This window comes from Tasmannia lanceolata, unplaced genomic scaffold, assembly GCF_043159265.1.
Source record: "Tasmannia lanceolata isolate RefF3 unplaced genomic scaffold, GAP_Taslan_0.1 ptg000011l, whole genome shotgun sequence".
NCBI classification, from domain to species: Eukaryota; Viridiplantae; Streptophyta; class Magnoliopsida; order Canellales; family Winteraceae; genus Tasmannia; species Tasmannia lanceolata.
This window is the reverse complement of record NW_027518688.1, coordinates 10,975,124-10,995,733: the sequence shown is the minus strand read 5'-3', so window position 1 is coordinate 10,995,733 and position 20,610 is coordinate 10,975,124. Positions and strand designations below refer to the sequence as shown.

At 37.4% G+C, this 20,610-nt stretch overlaps 1 protein-coding gene across 1 annotated transcript; it reads right to left on the bottom strand.

Annotated features, from left to right (window-relative positions):
• Positions 1-18,060: 18,060 nt before the first annotated feature.
• LOC143886429 (cytochrome P450 71A1-like) lies at positions 18,061-20,179 on the bottom strand. Its single transcript, XM_077390396.1, has 2 exons — positions 19,238-20,179; positions 18,061-18,891 (listed from the first exon to the last, which is right to left on the bottom strand). Exons 1-2 carry the CDS (start codon positions 20,147-20,149, stop codon positions 18,283-18,285), a joined length of 1,521 nt encoding a protein of 506 aa, XP_077246511.1. The 5' UTR covers positions 20,150-20,179; the 3' UTR covers positions 18,061-18,282.
• Positions 20,180-20,610: the final 431 nt, after the last annotated feature.

The window sequence follows — 20,610 nt, the reverse complement described above, 5'->3', positions numbered from 1 at the left end:
TAAAACTTTTTAATTGATCACGTTTCTTTAAAATGTATTTGGATCCTCTGTTTTACAAAACCAAATCAGAACTTTTGAAAAAACAAAACTATATAAATGAAATCTGAAATCAGCCCAAAGATGACCGTTTTCTGGCCATTCCGGGGAGAACCAGCCGAAGTGCATAACTAATCAAATGTTTCCTGTTGTGTCCCCTACAACTTTTATGTGTATCACGGTTGCTAATTTTGTCATTTGGAGAGTGTAATTTTAAATACAAATTCTCAGCTTACATGTAGAATGCAAATGCGTGCTTTTGATGCTTGATTCATGCTTAGCTCAAGCCCATCCTTAGGGAACTTTTCATGAAGAGATGGATAAACATAATGTTGAACCCATCATGATAAGCAAGAATAGATATATTTCATGTTAAACAGACACCCTGAGTTTGTCATGCATAAGGATAAACATCAGTGTTTTCTTGGCATGACTAAGAGACTTATCATGAACAGATGAAGATACACAAGTGAAGATGCACATGATAAGTACTCAAATTCATAAAAATTGAGATAAGCAAGTTTGATTTACTTCTATGAATGTAGATCAAGAATGATATGCAAGTTTTAGCTTTTGTTTAAAAAGGTAGATCATTTAAGCCCACATTTTTTGTGTGAAGATATGCAAGTTTGAGCACAATTAGTGGAGATATGTTTGAATGGACACTGTAAGCATCTCATTACGGTCTATATAAACATAAAGATAGCAAAGATTAGCTCTCCGCCTTTGTATTTGTCATTGGCCTTAGATGAAACCTATGAATCAAGGCATGACATTACACAATATGCCGAAAATATGGCAATTAAATACTTTGGCCAAAAAAACTTATCATTGGACTAGATGATAGCACATTTGATCATCCAAGATAAGTCACAAGCCTAGAAGGATATGACCCTAAGACCTAGGCTATGGGCTTCTTGTCTTAAACTAAAAGAAACACATAAAAGCACAAGACAAGCCTGAGCAACCCATATGGAGTAACAAGGCTCCAAATGAGTGTACTTATCATATTTATAATGATAATCAGAGACATATGATAAGCCACTATGGGCAAATTTATCAAGTGAAAGCTCCCCCTTTGAAAAGGAATCATGCAATGCATGAATCCAAAGGGTTGTCCTCTCGTAGACTCCAAGGGACTTTGAATATATTTTCAAAAAGGTAATCTATTTGACTTAACCCTTGGGCTACAATGACACTCTACTCTATAAGTGTCAGTTTATCATAATCAAAATGATAGCTATAGTCAAGCTCATTATGATAAACAAGCATAGCACAAATGATTTGTAATTTTTGGCTTATGCTCTCCCTAAATGTGATATCAAAATTTTTAAATTCAAGTTTTACTTTCCTAAGCATGCAACATACATAACTAGCTAGGAAGATCACATATAAGTGTAGATACTATCAAACAAGGGGTGATAACTATAGATTACCTATATATACCAATCAATGCTCAAATCTATAGAACTTAGACATAGAAGAACTGACAAAAAGTTTCATGTCTAAGAGAGACATCCATGATTCATAAATGTGAGAGTATACTTCACGAGAAAGATATGATCCATATCAAACATATCCATGGATAGTCTACCATGTTTGAACATAAAGAACATGACAAATGAAGTACATGGTCGAAACATATACTTCCTACATCCACAAACCACATATAATGATAAGACATTAAGCACAAAGTGCATAAGCCCATTTGAAAACCAAAATGTATGGGAGACATGTGTTCCCATCACAATGTATTGTGTGCAACTACTATATGAGTTTCAATTTTACTCAAGTGAGTACATGCCCAAATATGATACTAGATTCCTATGAAATTTTTAATTTAACTCAAGTGAGTGTCATATATTGAATCTAGATTCATGTTTCAACTTCCCTACATAATGTATCCTTATATAAATTTAGGGAATAATCCAAGGATTTTTAGAGTATATCCATTAAGTGATAAAACCTTGGACACACACATGCATTCCAATATAAACTTTCATGACTACTTGAACAAAATACATATAGAATACCTATACATATCAAGGTTAAACTCGGTCATGAGATTATTCAATTAAAGCTTTTGGAAGTACGTTACTTTCAACCCATCTATGATTCTTGTCACATACGGTGACAAACATTAAGCATGTAAGATAATGGGTTTGACAGGACAACTAGGTGCAAAGTAATAAACGTATTTGTTCACCTAAGGCACAAAACGATGTCTAAGAAAGAATTTGAAGTGTTTTTCTTAGACATGACATTTAATATCTTAATTTTGTTAGAAGAGATATTTTAAACAAGTTAAGTACCCAATTATCTAGCAAGTGCCGTGTTTGTCCAAAATAGAGTTCAAAGAATAATACTTTGGCATTTTCTTTTTTTGCTTAGGTACTATTTGATTACCAAAAATTTCCATTTAAGTTCAAGTCTTTAAACCTATGGATCTCTTCTCTTTTTGGTTTTACTAGAGTAATGTGATAGATCATATAACCTAACTACTAGCAACTACTAAAATGTTCAATTTAGGTTCAAATTTCAAGGACATACTTGTAGATTCAATTTGAACACATGGGCATGAGGTGTGGTTGAATTTCCTATGAGCACAATTATGGTTTTTCACATTGAATGCTCTATTATGGCTTTACGTGTGGATGAATACTAAGTGCACAATTGATTTGAAGTAATTGTGAATGTGGGCACTTAGACTAACAATTCTAAAATGGTATTCAATTAAGCACAATAAGTCAAAGTCTCAAATTATTCAAGTTGGAGCATATAGACTTTGCATTTTCAAAAAAAATTATCATTTAAGCACCAATATACATAGATACTTGGAATCAAAACAAGAATAAGCACATGGTATCTATACAATCAAATTTATCAAATGATATTCAAATTAAAGCTCATACCCCTAAATCTAAGATAAGCAACATATAGATCATATTGGGGGTCTTGGAACCCAAACCATGTTGGTTCCAAGCAAGCTTGTTCTACTTGATGTATCATTTCTCAATTAAACAAACTTACTACTTTTTACAAATCTAAACTTACATTTAGATTTGTAATGTCCAATTTTACCACAATAATCACAAGATGCATAAGAGTAGGTAGATGGACAAAATGAACATGATGATTTACAAGAGTAAGTATGATGACAAGCATTAACATTCTCTTGTAAATTATGATTTTCCAACAAAAGATTCTTATTCTTGATTTTCAAGTCATTAATTTTCATTTTTGAGTTATTTGTTTCAAGAGATGAAAAAATCTTTATCCTTTCTTCTTCTTCTTTAAGGAATTGGTTCATATGTTCTAGATTTTTAATTTTCACTTTGATGTGCATGATCTATTTCTAACAACCTAAACTCCTTGTTAATACTAGCTATATGATTTTTCAAGTTTGAATTCTTGGCTAATTGATCCTCAAGTTTCTTATCTAAATCTTGAAATGCAGTTTTTAGTTCTTCAAAAGTGAAATCAATATTTTCTGAAGTATTTTTATATGATTAATCAAGTATTCCGGTCAAGCATAGAATTTCACCTTGACTAACCTTTTCAATTTTGTTCAAAATCTCTTTTGCATTTGTACAAGAGGATACTTTATCATACATGGTGGGAGGTAAGGCACAACAAATTGCAATTAGGGCTTTAGTGTTTAATGAAGATAATTTTCTATCATATTCATTCAATTTTCTAGATTTAGAATTTAAAACAAAACCATTTTCAATTATCTTCATCATATCTTTATCTAGACCATTAAGATATGTCTTTATATGGATCAACCAATACCCATAATTCGATCCATCCAATGAGGGTAGTCTAGATCTTGACTTGATCATCTTCAAATGAGGGTGTCGTCACTGTAGGTGTAAGTTCTTGATTCCTTTGCTCATTGATCCACAGGCCATGTGTTGAGAAGAGTTGTGTAATGGCGATTGTGTAATGGCGATGATGACATGAAATTCCTGTATACAACACCACCTCAAACAACACATTAGTCCATAAATGGTAATCAATTTAGTTTGCTAGCATTAAAATAAGAAGGTAAGGTGAATGATTAACCCATGAGAACCATTGGGCTTACAAAAAGGGCTAGTCAACCGCGGATGCTCGGTCGACCTCGGATTGGTTACTGGAAATGTAAAGAATTTCTAGAAAGGTATGGCCCCGGTCGACCGCAGTTCTTTGGATCGATAAAAAATAAAAGTCCAAAAACCTCTCGGCGGGTGACCGCAGTGGCACCGGTCGACCGCGGCTATTCGAAAATCTATCCGTTGGGCGGAAAAGACATGGTTTTTCATTTCTGATTTCAATCTTCTTTCATGTCTTGTTCTTCCTAACAGTCATGGATGATTTTTAAACTCAAGAGACACTTTATTGATGATCCAAAGTGGTTAAATGGTTAAATTGCTAAGAGTTGCGATCGAATGATCATTATTCAAACCAATCCATGAGATGTCTTGAAAGGATATTTCTCTCAATGAAAAGATATCAAATGCTCTATAAAAAGAGCAGAAATCTGTCTTCTCAAAGTTAGTTAGTGTTGTATTATCTTTCTTCTCTTCTAATCTCCTACGTTGTTATTACTCAAAGTTTAATTTATATAAAACCAGTGCACTAAATACTGTTTTCTGCATAAACAGTTTTAGTGGTTTCTCGAAGGCTTGAAATTCTTAAAGAGGCGTTTCGGGTTTGATTCCGCTTGTGCAAAACATCATCAATCATTTGTAGGACCTTCCTACAAGGCTTCATTGTATCTTGGAGGCAATTCGCAGATCCCCTTTGCACACAACTGGTGGGGGCAAAATTTGTCTTAAGGAAAACGATTACGCACCTTGAAGCAAATCTACAAAATTCTATCTTCTAGAAATTTCCACCAACAGGGTAGACTCTGATGGTGAAAGAGATGAAGGCAGATGATCTGTCCAATATAAAAGAGGGAGTGGCTGATTCTAACACAACACCACCATGGTTGATGAAATGAAACCTCTTCTATCTAGGAAAGAAAAATAAGTCACCAGCATTACATGCCCTCCACGCATTGTGACGACATATAGGAACTGTAGGAGAATATAGATCTCCAAAAATAGAGATAGAAATTTGTGTCTTTAAGAACCGGATTTTTTGTGCCAAAATTGATAGATAGCAAACAAATTAGCGGCAAAATTGAAAACTTGAATACAAGTGGAAAAATCTAATTAGTAGCTGGAAGATGGTTTTGGCAAAACCAAATTTTTAGTTACCAAAAAAGGGGGATACGTAATTAGTATGGAAAACTGATTTGGTTTACCAAATTTATAGGGAAAATACCAAATTTATAGGAAAAAACCGATTTCCTAATGGTTAGCAAATTTTTACGGAAAAGTATAAAAGTGGCAAAACATTATTAGCATTAAGAAACCAATTTGGTAGTTGAGAAAATTAGGAGGAAAATCTATTAATTAGGATAAAAATTGAAAACGGCAAATCAAAATTTGTTGTGGTGAGCAATGATTAGTGGCAAAACCTTTTTCTTAGGGGAAAAGCTTTGCTAGTAATTTTTTTTCTTGGAAAAAAGACGAATAACAATGGAAAAAACATGCTTAGTGTGTGTGTGTGTGTGTGTGTGTGTCTACTACTATATAGCAGAAGAGAAAAGGAGAGAATTTTGTCCATTTAACACGTCAATGTGGATGATCTTTTACCGTTTTTGGGAGAAATTCAAATAATTCTCTCATTTTCTCTTCTGATATATATATATATATATATATATATATATATATAGGAAACTGTTGGTGAGCTTAAGCTCACCAAACTTATGGTGAGCTAGCTTGCCCAATCACATGGGGGCCCACTTTGTTAGGATGATCCAAACCATTCATTTGAAAGTCCCTTACATAGATGGGGGGTGTACCAAAAATCAGCTCCATAGGATCATCCTAACCCCTCCATTTGTGGAGGACAAAAATGGACAGACACAAATCTGCCCCATTTTTGTCCTCCACAAATGGAGGGGTTAGGATGATCCTATGGAGCTGATTTTTGGTACACCCCCTATCTATGATAAGGCCTTGCAAATGAATGGTTTGGATCACTCCCCAAAATGTGGGACCCATGTGATTGGGCAAGCTAGCTCACCATAAGTTTGGTGAGCTTAAGCTCACCAACAGTTTCCTCATATATATATATACACTAGTAAAAAACCCCGTGCGATGCACAGGCCAACAAAGAATTGTACGTACTACATCATAGGTTGATCCAAACCGTCCATGTGATGGAACACAACATCAATAGGTTGTGCCCGTAAAATCATTTCCATAGGCTGATCCTAGCCCTCCAATCTATAGAGGTTTCCATAATTAAAAAAGCATAAAGGAGGGGGGTATGATTGAAATTATGTTGCTTTAATGGGTGCCTTTGTTAAAAAGCATAAAGGAGGGGGAAGGATTGAAAATATATGGGTTGAATGGGTGCCTTTGTTAAAAAAAGTGATGTGTAATTCTATTAGAATTTTGGAAGAAATCTCGTTAGATGCACGGGCCGACAAAGAACTGTACGGAACACATCATTTAATGGGTGACTTTGCTAAAAAGCATAAAGGAGGGGGTAGGATTGAAAATATGTGGGTTGAATGGGTGGCTTTGTTAAAAAAAGTCAAAAAAAGTGATGTGTAATTCTTATAGAATTTTAGAAGAAATTTATAGCAGAAGAGAAAATAAGAGAATTATTTGAATTTCTCCCAAAATTCTATGAGAATTACACATCACGTTTTTTGACTTTTTTTAACAAAGGCACCCATTCAACCCACATATTTTGAATCCTACCCGCTCCTTTATGCTTTTTAACAAAGGCACCCATTAAAGCCACATAATTTCAATCCTACCCGTCTCCTTTATGCTTTTTTAATTATAGAAACCTCTATAGATTGTAGGGCTAGGATCAGCCTACGAAAATGATTTTACGGGCACAACCTATTGATGTTGTGTTCCATCACATGGACGATTTGGATCAACCTATGATGTGGTCCGTACAGTTCTTTGTCGGCCCGTGCATCGCACGGGGATTTTTACTTGTGTGTGTGTGTGTGTCTATATATATATATGAGGAATGCTAGTAGGGGTGGCAACGGGGCGGGTCGGGGCCGGATGTTGGGGTCCCCTTCCCCTTCCCCTTCCCCTCTGCGGGGAATTTTCCCCCTCCCCTTCCCCTTCCCCTCTGCGGGGTTGGTGGGGAATCCCCCTCCCCTCCCCGTGAGGAATATCTAATCCCCTTCCCCTCCCCGCATCCTTCGGGGACAAAATCCCCGCCTCGCCCCCTCTTTGGAACCCAATCAAACCAGCAAACAGAGCTTCTTTCTTCTACGTCCATTACAGACAATATTGTGATGAATGATATGATTCTATTCATGTGATCAACAAACAGATGGACAAAATCAGAAATGCATGGATGAGACAACAAACATAAATAACAACAGGACCTCATCTTTCAGCAATTTTCTGCATAAATTATGGAATGATAAATAGGAAATGAGCACCAGGATTACCTTCATTAACAGGCAGCCAATGTGCAAAAAGTAACTATTTCAGTAGTCACAATGAACTTTAAAAGTCCATAAGTGGGCGCTCACACACGCAAAATAATGTTCATTAGTTCATTCTGTATAGCATGTTAACCCCCAGATGAGCATGAGAAATGAGAATGGAGAAGAGAACAAAATCAACAAATGACTTATTTCTTTAACTGCAATTCAGTCTAGTGCTGACATGAAACAAATTTCTAGTAGCTAAATTTTTCTTGTTGAAAATTAAAACCTGCAATCCAACCCTAAAATTTTGTTGGCACTACGATTTTTTGATAATTGCATACACTCAGCGTCTCAGGCTCTCAGCTTGTCTTTATTATTTCAACATCTGTGAAAAGGTTATTATAGTTCCCAAAATGCTCTCATAAGCTAATTAAAAGGAAAAGACAAGCTAAGTTTATGTTTGGGGGAATCTTGTAGCCGATCCACAGAGTTTCTAGTAGTTTTCCTTAAAAAAACACTTAAAAATTTACAAAAAAATGGCATTGATTAGCGGGGCGGGGCGGGGCGGAGCGGGGACAACTCCATCCCCTTCCCCTTCCCCTCCCCGCACCGGGGAATTTTTATAATCCCCTTCCCCTTCCCCTTCCCCTTTCAAATCGGGGAATCCCCTCCCCAAACGGGGCGAGGCGGGGCGGATCCCCGCTTTTTCGGGTGAAATTGCCAGCCCTAAATGCTAGCATCAAGCGGCTATAGTAGCCGCTTGATGCTACTCGGGTGTCAATTGGCCAATGAATGCCATGTTGGCATCCCCTCCCCTACTTTAACTACGATTACAAATCGTCAAAAATAATCGGCTCTTTCCCTTTTTCAGTTACTTGAAATGAGAGTGAAATGCGCTTTTCTCGTTGCTTTGATATTCTTGAAATGCGCTTTTCTCGTCTTTGATATTCTACCCACTGACGAAGTAAAGATAATTACTTGCTTCTTTTTGGGTATCACATGTCAACTTGATGGGGCTTTTTTCTCATTCGAAATCAAGGTACAACCAAGTAATACAGATTGTCTATGGTGATTGACACCCACAATCAGAGCAAATGGCATTGAGTATTTATTAGTCAAGTAGGTTGTGTCAAAGGTGACCACATCAGAAAAATAATAACAATCTATCTTAGACTTGCCATCCATCCAAAAGATGTTTCACAGACGATCATCTTCATCTAAATCAATAGCAAAAAAAAATGCAGGACTCAAAAGCTACATATTCATAAAATACTCAGAAAGAGTTTGGGCATCTCCTCTTGCAAGGGCTCAACGGTGTTCTTTATCAACAAAGTTTCTGCAATCTTTTTTACTGTACAGTAAATTTTCAACTCCACCCCTCTGTGCGCCTAATGTAGCATAAATCTTAGGCTTTGAAACTCCTACTTTGGCCATAGTCATCATAATACTCTTGTCCGGTGTACTTATTTTTCTACGTGACGGATGATGACCATTAAGGGCTGGTAAGAGTTCATGGTTGTGTTCTTTAATGAATGTTGTCACTTCTAATTTTCCTGATTCAGCTCAATTGACTCTCATCGCTACCTTACAACCACACCTTGTGATTGCTCGTGGCTGGTCAGTTTTAGAGTAATCCTTTTTAAAACCATATTTCAAACATACAAATTGTGCAGCAATAAAGGTACGATCTCTTTCCGAATGACGACTCCATTCTGTCGAAGTACCGAAGCCCATTCGTTACCCATATGCATTATAGAATAACTTTGCTGCCTTTATGTCTTCAAACTCCATACCTAAATGTGGCTCTAAGTTCATATCATCATCTTTACTGGTAACATCTCTCAAAGGAGAACGCTCTAAATTCAAATCATCATTATCTATTCTAGTGACGTTATCATGTCTTGAGCTAGATTCAGCCATCTGTTAATGTGATCCAAAATAAGGTGAACAGAAGTTGAACCTATGTACAAAGAAAATACAATATTTAGAAAAAATTTCCTTACCAAGCTAAAATGTTAATTATGCATGACATTTTAGCTTGGACAGAAGTTGAACCTATTTATGTTGTGGCCCAACAAATGGATGGTTTGGTTCATCATATTGAGTGGGCAGTACGATACTTTATGAAAAATATGGGTTTGTACATTCTTAAACAATGCATGACACTGTACGGAGGCAAATGAATAATGGTGTGAATATGAATATTTTTTATCAACTTGGGTGAGTCAAAGGAGCTTTCAAATGACCTGATACATCAAAACTAGGACCATGATAAGAACGTGGCAGAAGGGACACTTCTAGTGGAATCAAATAAGATGTGGATGTGCTCAGAGAGTTCGTAAACAGTCCTTACGTTTTTTAAATAAGTTTTTAAACAGTCCATAATACCACACACATGTAATATGATGTCAAAAGTTCACTTCATGCATGTATGAGGGGTCTGTGCAATAGTGTTACAAGTTGCTAAAGAGGCAGAAAATAACATTCTGTATGAGGGGTCTGTGCAATAATGGTGTGAATATAACATTTTGTCCAGCTAAGAACTAAAGCATCAAACATCGATCTAGTCTTTCACTAGCTAACAGGCAATTGAAAGAAATGCATGATAGCCACCAAGCAAGTGAATGCTACTTAGTTTCATAGTGATAAAAGTGTAGGCTTAGTGCAAAAGAGGAGATAAATTTTGGGAAAGAGAGTTTGTCTTTATCGTCAGATTATTGAAGAGGCTTTCATAGTGATAAAGTGTAGTCTCTCTCTCTCTCTCTCTCTCTCTCTCTCTCTCTCTTAGCCTTTTCAAATGCTTAGCGGCCCCCCTCCCTCTGTCTCTCTCTCTCTCTCTCTCTCTCTCTCTCTCTACTTACAATTCATGAGTTTTTCCTACACACCCATTACTCCCTCTCTCTCTCTCTGTCTCTCTCCCTCTCTCTCTTCCAAAGCCCAAAAGCTTTCACTTCTCTTATACATACCAAGAACCCAACTCTTGTCAATCATGTTTTCTTTATCTGACCACGACAATTTCATCAACAGTTGGTGCATGTGAATGAACGGTCCGATCATCGTAGGCGCCGGCCGTTGGGCCTCGCCGCGGGGGTGTTCCCTACAAAACATGGCGTGGCCTTTATGGCCTTAGAGAGGCTAATTTCATTGTTTCTTGACGGCCAAAAAACAATTTATAATCGAAAAAAAAAAAATCTGCCAAGTCCCAAAATTCCATTTCCTTGAAGAAAATATTGAATATCCAGGCAAGAAGCAACCAAGTAAAATAGGGTTTGTAGTGCCACCATAAAAATTGTCCATTTTCTTACCGATGTTTGCTTATTTAAACTGATTTTTGCCTTGTTTTTTTTCGTGTGACTGAGTTTGGTGATGATGGGAATATAGATGGAGACAGAGAGATGGCATCGATGGATGAGCATGATGAATATAATGAAAAATTAAAATAAATCCTACCTCAAAGCTTTAGAAATGAGTAAGACGATTGTCTTTCTTCTCCGTTTTCTTCCCAACTCTTTACTCTCGTCGATTTTGAATTTTTCAGCCTTGGTTTTTGGAATCAAACGACTTGAAAGAAACGTAATGGCTTTGCAAGAGGGAAACTTACCATTAAACGCGCATTAGTGGTAACAGGATAAGAGGAAAGGGCGACTATTTAATGGTAACACGCAGATTTTATTTCTAAATAAATGCCAGCATGGCATTTTTTTATAGTAAAAAAGAACGGGCGATTATTTTGATAATTTGTAATCCTAGTTAAAGTAGGGGATGCCAGCATGGCATTCATTAGCCAATTGACACCCGAGTAGCATCAAGCGGCTCTATAACCGCTTGATACTAGCATTCCTCTCTCTCTCTCTCTCTATATATATATATATATATATAGAGAGAGAGAAAACGGTTCCTACACATATGTGTAGAGAGTTCTCTACACACTAGCTTAAAATACAGTGGGGGCCCACATTGTTTGGGTGATCCAAGCCATCCATTTTAAAGGCCCTCACATAGATAGGGTGTCTACAAAAAATCAGATCCATAGGATCATCCCAACCTTACGATTTGTGGAGGTAAAATGGATGTCATTAAACCTTCACAAATTAGTCCATTTTTTACCTCCACAGTTCGAATGGTTAGGATGATCCTATCGATCTGATTTTTTGTGGATACCCTATCTATGTGAGGGCCTTAAAATATATATATATATATATATATATATATATATATATATATATATATATATATGTGTGTGTGTGTGTGTGTGTGTGTGTGTGTGTGTGTGTGTAAGCCCAATGGTTTCCACCTTGGCATTCCCATCTTATTTTGATGATTCCAATACACAAGTGATTAATGATCACTAATGTGTTTGATTGTCTAAGTTGTAGATCACATTGGTGCTAAGACAACATTGCTTGGATTGAGGCCAAGGAGCACTCATTGGACCACTTCATGAAGGCCAAAGACATCAAAATCCAAGATAAATGAAGACTTGGAGAGTCCATTGAAGATCAAGTTATATTAGATTGTATTAAGATCCAATCCTAGTTTAGGATTTTGAAAGGCATAATTAAGTAAATAAACACACACCCTAAAAATATAAGTGATTGTATTTGTGGAGTTCCAACACCTTGGAACCCTCATAGCAATCCCATCTTGGTGTTAAGTTGGAAGCCCAAAAACAGAAATGAAAATCTGCTCAGACATAGGCTTCTCGGAACTCCGAGAGTTTTTCTCGGAACTCCGAGAAATGGTCCAGTAGACATTTTTCATCTTCTGTTTGAATTCCCGGAACTCCGAGATTTTTTCTCGGAACTCCGAGAAATATTCTCAGAACTCCGAGAACACTGTAACGGTCATATTTTGAGCCGTTGGGAATTTTGCTGGAATTACCACAATGCCATTGAACGGTCATATTTTGGTTTTCCTATATATATGGGCATTCTAAACTTCCAAACTATCAATCCTAACACTCTTAAACTTCATTTGAACATCCAAAGAGTGAATCAAACTTGATCATGCCTCTCATCCTCTAAGATTAGGATTTGGATCTCTAGGCTATATTTGTACATCTTCTACATTTTGTAAACCCTTGTGAGGGATTGTTTTTTTGTTCTTTCCTTCTTCATTCAAGATTGTATTTGGGCGAGTGTTCGGAGAAGCGTAGCCCACTCTCCGTGGTGAAGATCGCCACCAAGGTTAAAGGCGGTTGGAATTTTGTAATCGGCACCGATCTTCGCCGAAGTTAAGAAGATCACATAGTGAAGCCATCAACGGGTTTTTGTTGGTGGAGTGGAGTAGGCCTCGCGTTTTGAGGACCGAACCACTTTAAATCTCGGGTGCATTCTCTCTTATCTTTTGCTCTTTATTTTGCAAATGCACTAAGGATTTAACTTGTATGCTTGAATTTCTTTTTTGATCTCTTAATCTTCTAAAATTGGGTTTAAGTTTTCAAAAGTCTAAAACTTGTTAGTAACCTAATTTTACCTCCTCATAAGTTGCCGTACTAGGGACCACCCTTGGATTTTCACTTGGTATCAAAGCAAAGGCTCTTAAAAGATTTTCTTTTCTGTAAATCTTTGGAAAATTTTTTAAAAATTTCAACAAGGGAAAGATCATAAGATCTTTGGCAACTTTCTAATTGTGAAATGGTAGATAGAAATGGAACCGGACTTCCGGAGGGCCATTCCACAACTAGACCTCCCTTCTTTAATGGGTTCAACTATGGACATTGGAAGACAAGGATGCGCATCTATCTTCTTTCGATAGATGTGGAACTTTGGCATATTGTTGAAAATGGATACATTTTACCTTCCACACCATTTGAAGAATGGAATACGGTAGAAAAAAGGCATGCAAATTTAAATTACAAAGCTATAAATTCTTTGTTTTGCGCCTTATCTACGGAGGAGTTTAATAGAGTTGCTCTTTTTTATTCCGCCAAGATTATTTGGGATACACTTGCCGTTATCCATGAGGGAACATCACAAGTCAAGGATTCCAAAATAAACTTGTTAAAGAGCAAATATGAAATGTTTAGAATGGATCAAAACGAAAGCATTTCCGAAATGTATACTCGTTTTTCTAAAAATTCTAACGAATTAGCTAATCTTGGTAAATCTTATCCTACTGATGAGCTTGTGAGTAAGTTGCTTAGGTCTCTTCCTCCATATTGGGATCCAAAGGTAACCGCCATACAAGAATCAAAGAATCTCAAGACGCTAACCATGGAGGAGCTTGTAGGATCTCTCATCACCCATGAGATGCTCCTCACTAGCCGACAAGAGGAGAAGAAGCCAAAAGAAAAAGAGAGTCGTTCTCTAGCTCTAAAAGCCTTCAAAGCAAACTCATCATCCTCTAGCGAGGCGGATAGCGATGAAGAAGAAGCTTTAAGAAATTTTAAAAGCTTATGGAGAAAGAAACATAAGAAGGATAAAACGAAGAAGAAAGTGAAGTAGAAGGAGGAATAAGGTGCTATAATTGCAAGAAGGCCGGACACAAAAGACCGGATTGTCCACTTCTCAAGTCATCTTCCTCAAAATACAAGGGAAAGAAGGAATGGAAGAAACATAAAGCTCTTGCCGCCGGATGGGATGCTACTAGCACCTCGGGAAAGAGTTCAAGCGAAGGGGAAGAAAAGAAAGACGATCTTTGCTTCATGGCACTCACCCATGAAGACGAGGTAAACTCTAACCCTTCATGTTATTCATCTAGTAGTGATAGTGAAAAAATATCATATGATGAATTGTGCTCAACCTTGCACTCTCAAATTTCTAAAAATAAAGTTCAAAAGAAATCCATTTCAAAATTAGAAAATGAACTTAATTTTTTGAAAAATGAATTTTCTTCCAAATCTCAAATACAACTTGAAAGTTTTAAACTTGAGATTGAAACCCTTAAGGGTTGTTTGGATGAGAAATCTTGCCAAATTGCGAAACTCCAAGATGTGGCAAGCTCTTCCAAATCTTATGAAGATGAATTTAATGATTTTCTAAATCAAATAACCAATCTTCATAATGAAAATGAAAGGTTAAGATTATGTCTCCATGGTTTCCTAAATGGTGATAAAATTATTGACATAATCTTGAGGAAGACTAGTCAAAGACCTAAACATGCATGTGATAGGACTAGCGTATCTAACCCTCATGTTAGATGCCATTATTGTGGAATAAATGGTCATTACCAATTCCAATGTGCATCTAAGATTAGGGATAATGGAGGAACCAAGAAATCTTGGGTTCCCAAAGCCCCCATATGATTTTCATCATATATGCTTAGATTAGGGGCTAATGCTTAAAATTGAATATCTTTTTATAGTTATCCCCTCTTTTATTGAAATTGTTTTTTCAATAGGGGGAGTTCTAGGTTTGTCTTTTTCCTTGAAAAAGGGGGAGCTTTTAAATTGAATATTTCATCCCTTTGTTTCTCTTTTACCCCAATCTTTTTGATTGATGCCAAAGGGGGAGAGAATTCTAGTGTAAGGAAAATATGATTGCTTTTATTAGAAAATCTCTTGTGCTTGTCATCATCAAAAAGGGGGAGATTGTAAGCCCAATGGTTTTCACCTTGGCATTCCCATCTTATTTTGATGATTCCAATACACAAGTGATTAATGATCACTAATGTGTTTGATTGTCTAAGTTGTAGATCACATTGGTGCTAAGACAACATTGCTTGGATTGAGGCCAATGAGCACTCATTGGACCACTTCATGAAGGCCAAAGACATCAAAATCAAAGATAAATGAAGACTTGGAGAGTCCATTGAAGATCAAGTTATATTAGATTGTATTAAGATCCAATCATAGTTTAGGATTTTGAAAGGCATAATTAAGTAAATAAACACACACCCTAAAAATATAAGTGATTGTATTTGTGGAGTTCCAACACCTTGGAACCCTCATAGCAATCCCATCTTGGTGTTAAGTTAGAAGCCCAAAAACAGAAATGAAAATCTGCTCAAACATAGGCTTGTCGGAACTCCGAGAGTTTTTCTCGGAACTCCGAGAATTATTCTCGGAACTCCGAGAAATATTCTCGGAACTCCGAGAAATGGTCCAGTAGACATTTTTTCATCTTCTGTTTGAATTCCCGGAACTCCGAGATTTTTTCTCGGAACTCCGAGAAATATTCTCGGAACTCCGAGAACACTGTAACGGTCATATTTTGAGCCGTTGGGAATTTTGCTGGAATTACCACAATGCCAATGAACGGTCATATTTTGGTTTTCCTATATATATGGGCATTCTAAACTTCCAAACTATCAATCCTAACACTCTTAAACTTCATTTGAACATCCAAAGAGTGAATCAAACTTGATGATGCCTCTCATCCTCTAAGATTAGGATTTGGATCTCTAGGCTATATTTGTACATCTTCTACATTTTGTAAACCCTTGTGAGGGATTATTTTTTTATTCTTTCCTTCTTCATTCAAGATTGTATTTGGGCGAGTGTTCGGAGAAGCGTAGCCCACTCTTCGTGGTGAAGATCGCCACCAAGGTTAAAGGCGGTTGGAATTTTGTAATCGGCACCGATATTCGCCGAAGTTAAGAAGATCACATAGTGAAGCCATCAACGGGTTTTTGTTGGTGGAGTGGAGTAGGCCTCGCGTTTTGAGGACCGAACCACTTTAAATCTCGGGTGCATTCTCTCTTATCTTTTGCTCTTTATTTTGCAAATGCACTAAGGATTTAACTTGTATGCTTGAATTTCTTTTTTGATCTCTTAATCTTTTAAAATTGGGTTTAAGTTTTCAAAAGTCTAAAACTTGTTAGTAACCTAATTTTACCTCCTCATAAGTTGTCGTACTAGGGACCACCCTTGGATTTTCAATATGAGAAAACGGTTCCTACACATATGTGCAGATAAGTTATCTACACACTAGCTTAAAATACAGTGGAGGCCCACATTGTTTGGGTGATCCAAACCATTCATTTGATTGGCCCTCACATAGATAGGGTGTCCACAAAAAATCAGCTCCATAGGATCATCCGAACCCTTTGAACCGTGGAGGCAAAAAAATGGACAAATTTGTGAAGGTTTATACACGTCCATTTTACCTCCACAAATCGTAGGGTTGGTATGATCCTATGGAGCTGATTTTTTATGGACACCCTATTTATGTGAGGGCCAATCAAATGAATGGTTTGGATCATCCAAACAATATGCCCTCCACTATATTTTAAGCTAGTGTGTAGATAACTTATCTACACGTGTGCAAAAACCGTTTTCTCTCTCTCTCTCTCTCTCTCTCTCTCTATATATATATATATATATATATATATATATATATATGGATTTGCTACTGTCTATATATATGGATTTGCTACTGTCCATCGTAAAAGGCATTTTGTCGATGGTCTGTTGCATGTAAGAGCAGCCACATAGGCTCACTTTTCAGCAGATTTTGTTTTCATTCAGGAGGTGGCTGCTCTGGCATGTGGCAGACCATCTGCTAAATGCCTATTACAATTGACGCTAGCAAATCTATGTGTGTTTGTGTCTCTGAGAGAGAGAGAGAGAGAGAGAGAGGTCCCTCTTAGTGTGGCTGTTATAGTCCGCATTTTTCCTTTCTTAGTTCTTCTAGTATGGCTGTTATAGTCCGCATTTTTCCTTTCACTTAAGGTGCTATATAATCGTAGAGTGTACAGTAACTTGATAGCTTAAGAATTATGCCACTGCGTAATGGAATAAATCCACTATTTATATAATGGGCTGCGTCTTGAACTCATGATAACAATTATTATTGATTTTAGAAAAATGAGTGTTATTTCATATACAAATATTATTAAAACTAAAATGCTAATTTAATGAAAACATGACTTAAAATATATGAATTTGCTAACAAATCCTTGCTCACTCTGATATTTATATTCCTTCTGAGCCGCCTCAGCAATACATTTGCAGCCCTTTTTGCATTGTGACTTGGATCTGGATCAAAACAGATTTCCAAATATGTTATGGAAATAAGTAATTGGAAATCCACAGATCTGGCAGTTTCCTTCACTCTCCTTGCTCCTCAACCTCTCCACTCCACTAGGAAGTACCCTCTGCCCTCTCTATCTCCCTCAACATGAGCTGGCGGATCTATTAAATTTGTATTCAAAACTCAATTCCAAATCCAAATACAAATATGAGGTATCCAAACGGGCACTAAATGCTACCTTCAGACAGAGTTCATCTAAAGCAACACAAAAAACATGGCTAAAAACCCATAAAAATAGAAATCACGTAATAAACCAGCACCATGTCCGAAGATCATTCATTCAAGATTTGATGCCTAAAAAGTAGGCCACAAGTAAGATGACAAAAATAATAGTTGAAGAATGAGGAATTTATTCCACGTCGAACAATCTTCATGGTTTTCCTCAGCATCAAGTTGAGATCAATAGACCTGTCCCACATATTGACTTTCAGCGGAGGTTTAATTTGCAACCCTGCAAAAGTGATTCGTTGAATATTTCATGGAATGTTTCTGGGGTTAGTTGTGAGAGAGGGGAAGGAGATGGAAATACATGAGAGTGTGTGGGGGTCATCAACTCCAATGTCTTTACTAAGGTAAAAATAAGATTTTTTTACGTTACAGCCTATCCGGACTTGGGATAGGGCAGCTCTACCCTTTTTCTTTCCATCCAATCTAGGTATTTTTATTGAAGCAAAAAATATTTATTCCAAACAAGGTATTTTTTTAACTACAGATATTTTTGAAAGGACAATAACTACAGTAAGTATAGAGATAGGTTTTGCCGTCTTAAGGAAAATGACATATTGGAACAAGATGGAGATCACAATTTCTATGGACTGTAATCCCAGCAGCTTCAGTCATGTCTAGACCTTTGTTTTCAGCATCAGGCAACTCCCAATCAAACCAATATAAGAGATTGGCAAGAACAAGTTCGATGGTTGAAATGGTAAATGAAATTCCAGGGCAACCCCTCCGGCCCACCCCAAAAGGTATCAGCTCAAAATCATTCCCTTTGAAATCGATGGGACTGTTCATAAACCTCTCTGGGCAAAACTCTTCAGCATTATCCCATGAATCAGGGTCCCTTCCAATTGCCCATGCATTGATCATAACCCTTGTTTTTGGAGGGATATGATAACCTTGTAATTCAGTAGTTGAGATTGTCTCTCGTGGAGCTAACAATGGAGCAGGAGGATGTAATCTTAGAGTCTCTTTTATTATCGATTTTAAGTAATCCATTGCTCGAATATCTTCCTCTTGCACCATTGATTTTTTGCAAACCACTCTCCGTACCTCTTCTTGTGCTTTCTTCATAACTGTGGGGTCCCTAGCAAGCTCCGTCATTATCCAATCCATGGCTGTCGCGGTTGTTTCAGTTCCACCTGCAAACATATCCTAGGGCAACAGAAAAAATAAAAGCATCAGTGATTTACTTGGCACGTCCCGACCCAATTGTGTGAATATTGTCCGGTTCTGACACCTCTACCCTCCCTGTTTTGTTTTCGAGCCACACTAATTGTGCAAGACCAACTCTGTGGGGCCCGCCCCTTAGAGTTGCTGAAAAACGCGTCTACACAGGGAGAAGGAGAGTTCACAACTATTGCCCAGGAACTTTCTCTTCCTTTCCGATGTGGGATCCTACATTTCTACATCATTAATTTTAATACCCATGAATAATCTTTTTGTACACATGTGCATGAGAGAGAGAGAGAGAGAGAGAGAGAGAGAGAGAGAGAGAGACCAAGATAACTGCTTTGAGATTATCTTTGCTGAGGGGGATATCTTGGAGGTTGGATTCCTTTTGCACATGGAGCATAACATCGACAAAATCCTTATCAATACTCTGCTCATCTCTTTCAGGATTGAGATGCTCCTCGATCACTTGATCAAATAAAGAATCAAGGCCTCTAAAAGTTTTCTTCGTCCTTGCATCCAATCCAGTGAGGATGTCGATCCATTCAAGAGAAGGGAAATAGTCACCCATGCGAAAAAGTCCCAAGATGACCCCTAGTTCTCTTGTCAGTCCAGCATATATATTCTCCCCATGTCTTCCACACTTCTTACCAAAAACAACTCTTGAAATCATGTTGTTTGTGAGAGAGAGGAGCAACTCACTTATATTAATGGACGCCCCCCTCGCCAGCGAGCAAGAGTGCGAGATCATCTGGATTATCTTACAGACTTCGTCTTCCCTAACTTGTTGGAATAATTGCACCCTTTTCACACTTAAGAGTTCTACTACACAAATTTTCCTGGATACCCTCCAATATTCACCATAAGGTGAGAACATCACATCATTGCAGCCATAGAAGAGCTGATTGGCGGCCACAGTTGCGGCCCTGCCTGAGAAAGCAATATCATGGGTTTTAACAATCTCATGAACAAGTTTGGCCGACGAAACTACTAGAGTAGGAACTTGACCCAAATGTAAGAGCATTAAGGGGCCATGTTGCTTAGATAGACTTCGGAGTGAGCGGTGAGGCAGCGAGCCAAGCTGGTGAAGGTTCCCAATAATAGGAAGCTTGAATGGAGAAGGTGGTAAATTGGGTTTATCAGCCCTAACAATGCTGAACCTTCTGAGAAGAAAGTGGAAAAAGAAGGGAAGCAACAAGAGAAAAGATAGTGACAAGGAGTCAGTAAGTAGTAGAGCCATTACCTAAACTTTGAGAATGATTTCTTGCTTGCAATGGCTGTCAACAAACCAGAGTCTGGTTACATTTATAACCATTTTGGGCATCAATCACTGTTCTCTAACGAGTAGCAAGGCCCACCACTCGTATGCGTACAAAACACCTTACTTGAGATCTTGATATAATACCTACCAAAAAAAAAAAAGATCTTGATATTTTGTTAAAGAGAAGTGATATAGTCACCCCTTCTTTTTTACTTGGGACAGCCCCCTCTTTTGTATTTATGGCTACTCTTTTACACTAGAGCGTAGTTGCATTGATAACAATTTTGGGCAGCTAATCACTCTATTATTTTCAATGACTTTTCTCCATGGCCCACCCCTCGAATGCGCACAAAACAGTAAAACACCTTATGCAGTTATGCATTCGCTGATATATGTTAATGGGACATGAAATAGTCAGGCCTTTTTTACTTGCGAGAGCC

What these genes read in the sequence shown, in the direction of transcription:
- LOC143886429 (XM_077390396.1), bottom strand. Translation starts at nt 20,149, where the DNA reads ATGGCTCTACTACTTACTGACTCCTTGTCACTATCTTTTCTCTTGTTG. An exon ending in ATCTCAAAGCAGTTATCTTG is followed by an intron (nt 18,892 to 19,237) that starts GTCTCTCTCTCT and finishes CTGTTGCCCTAG; the next exon opens with GATATGTTTGCAGGTGGAAC.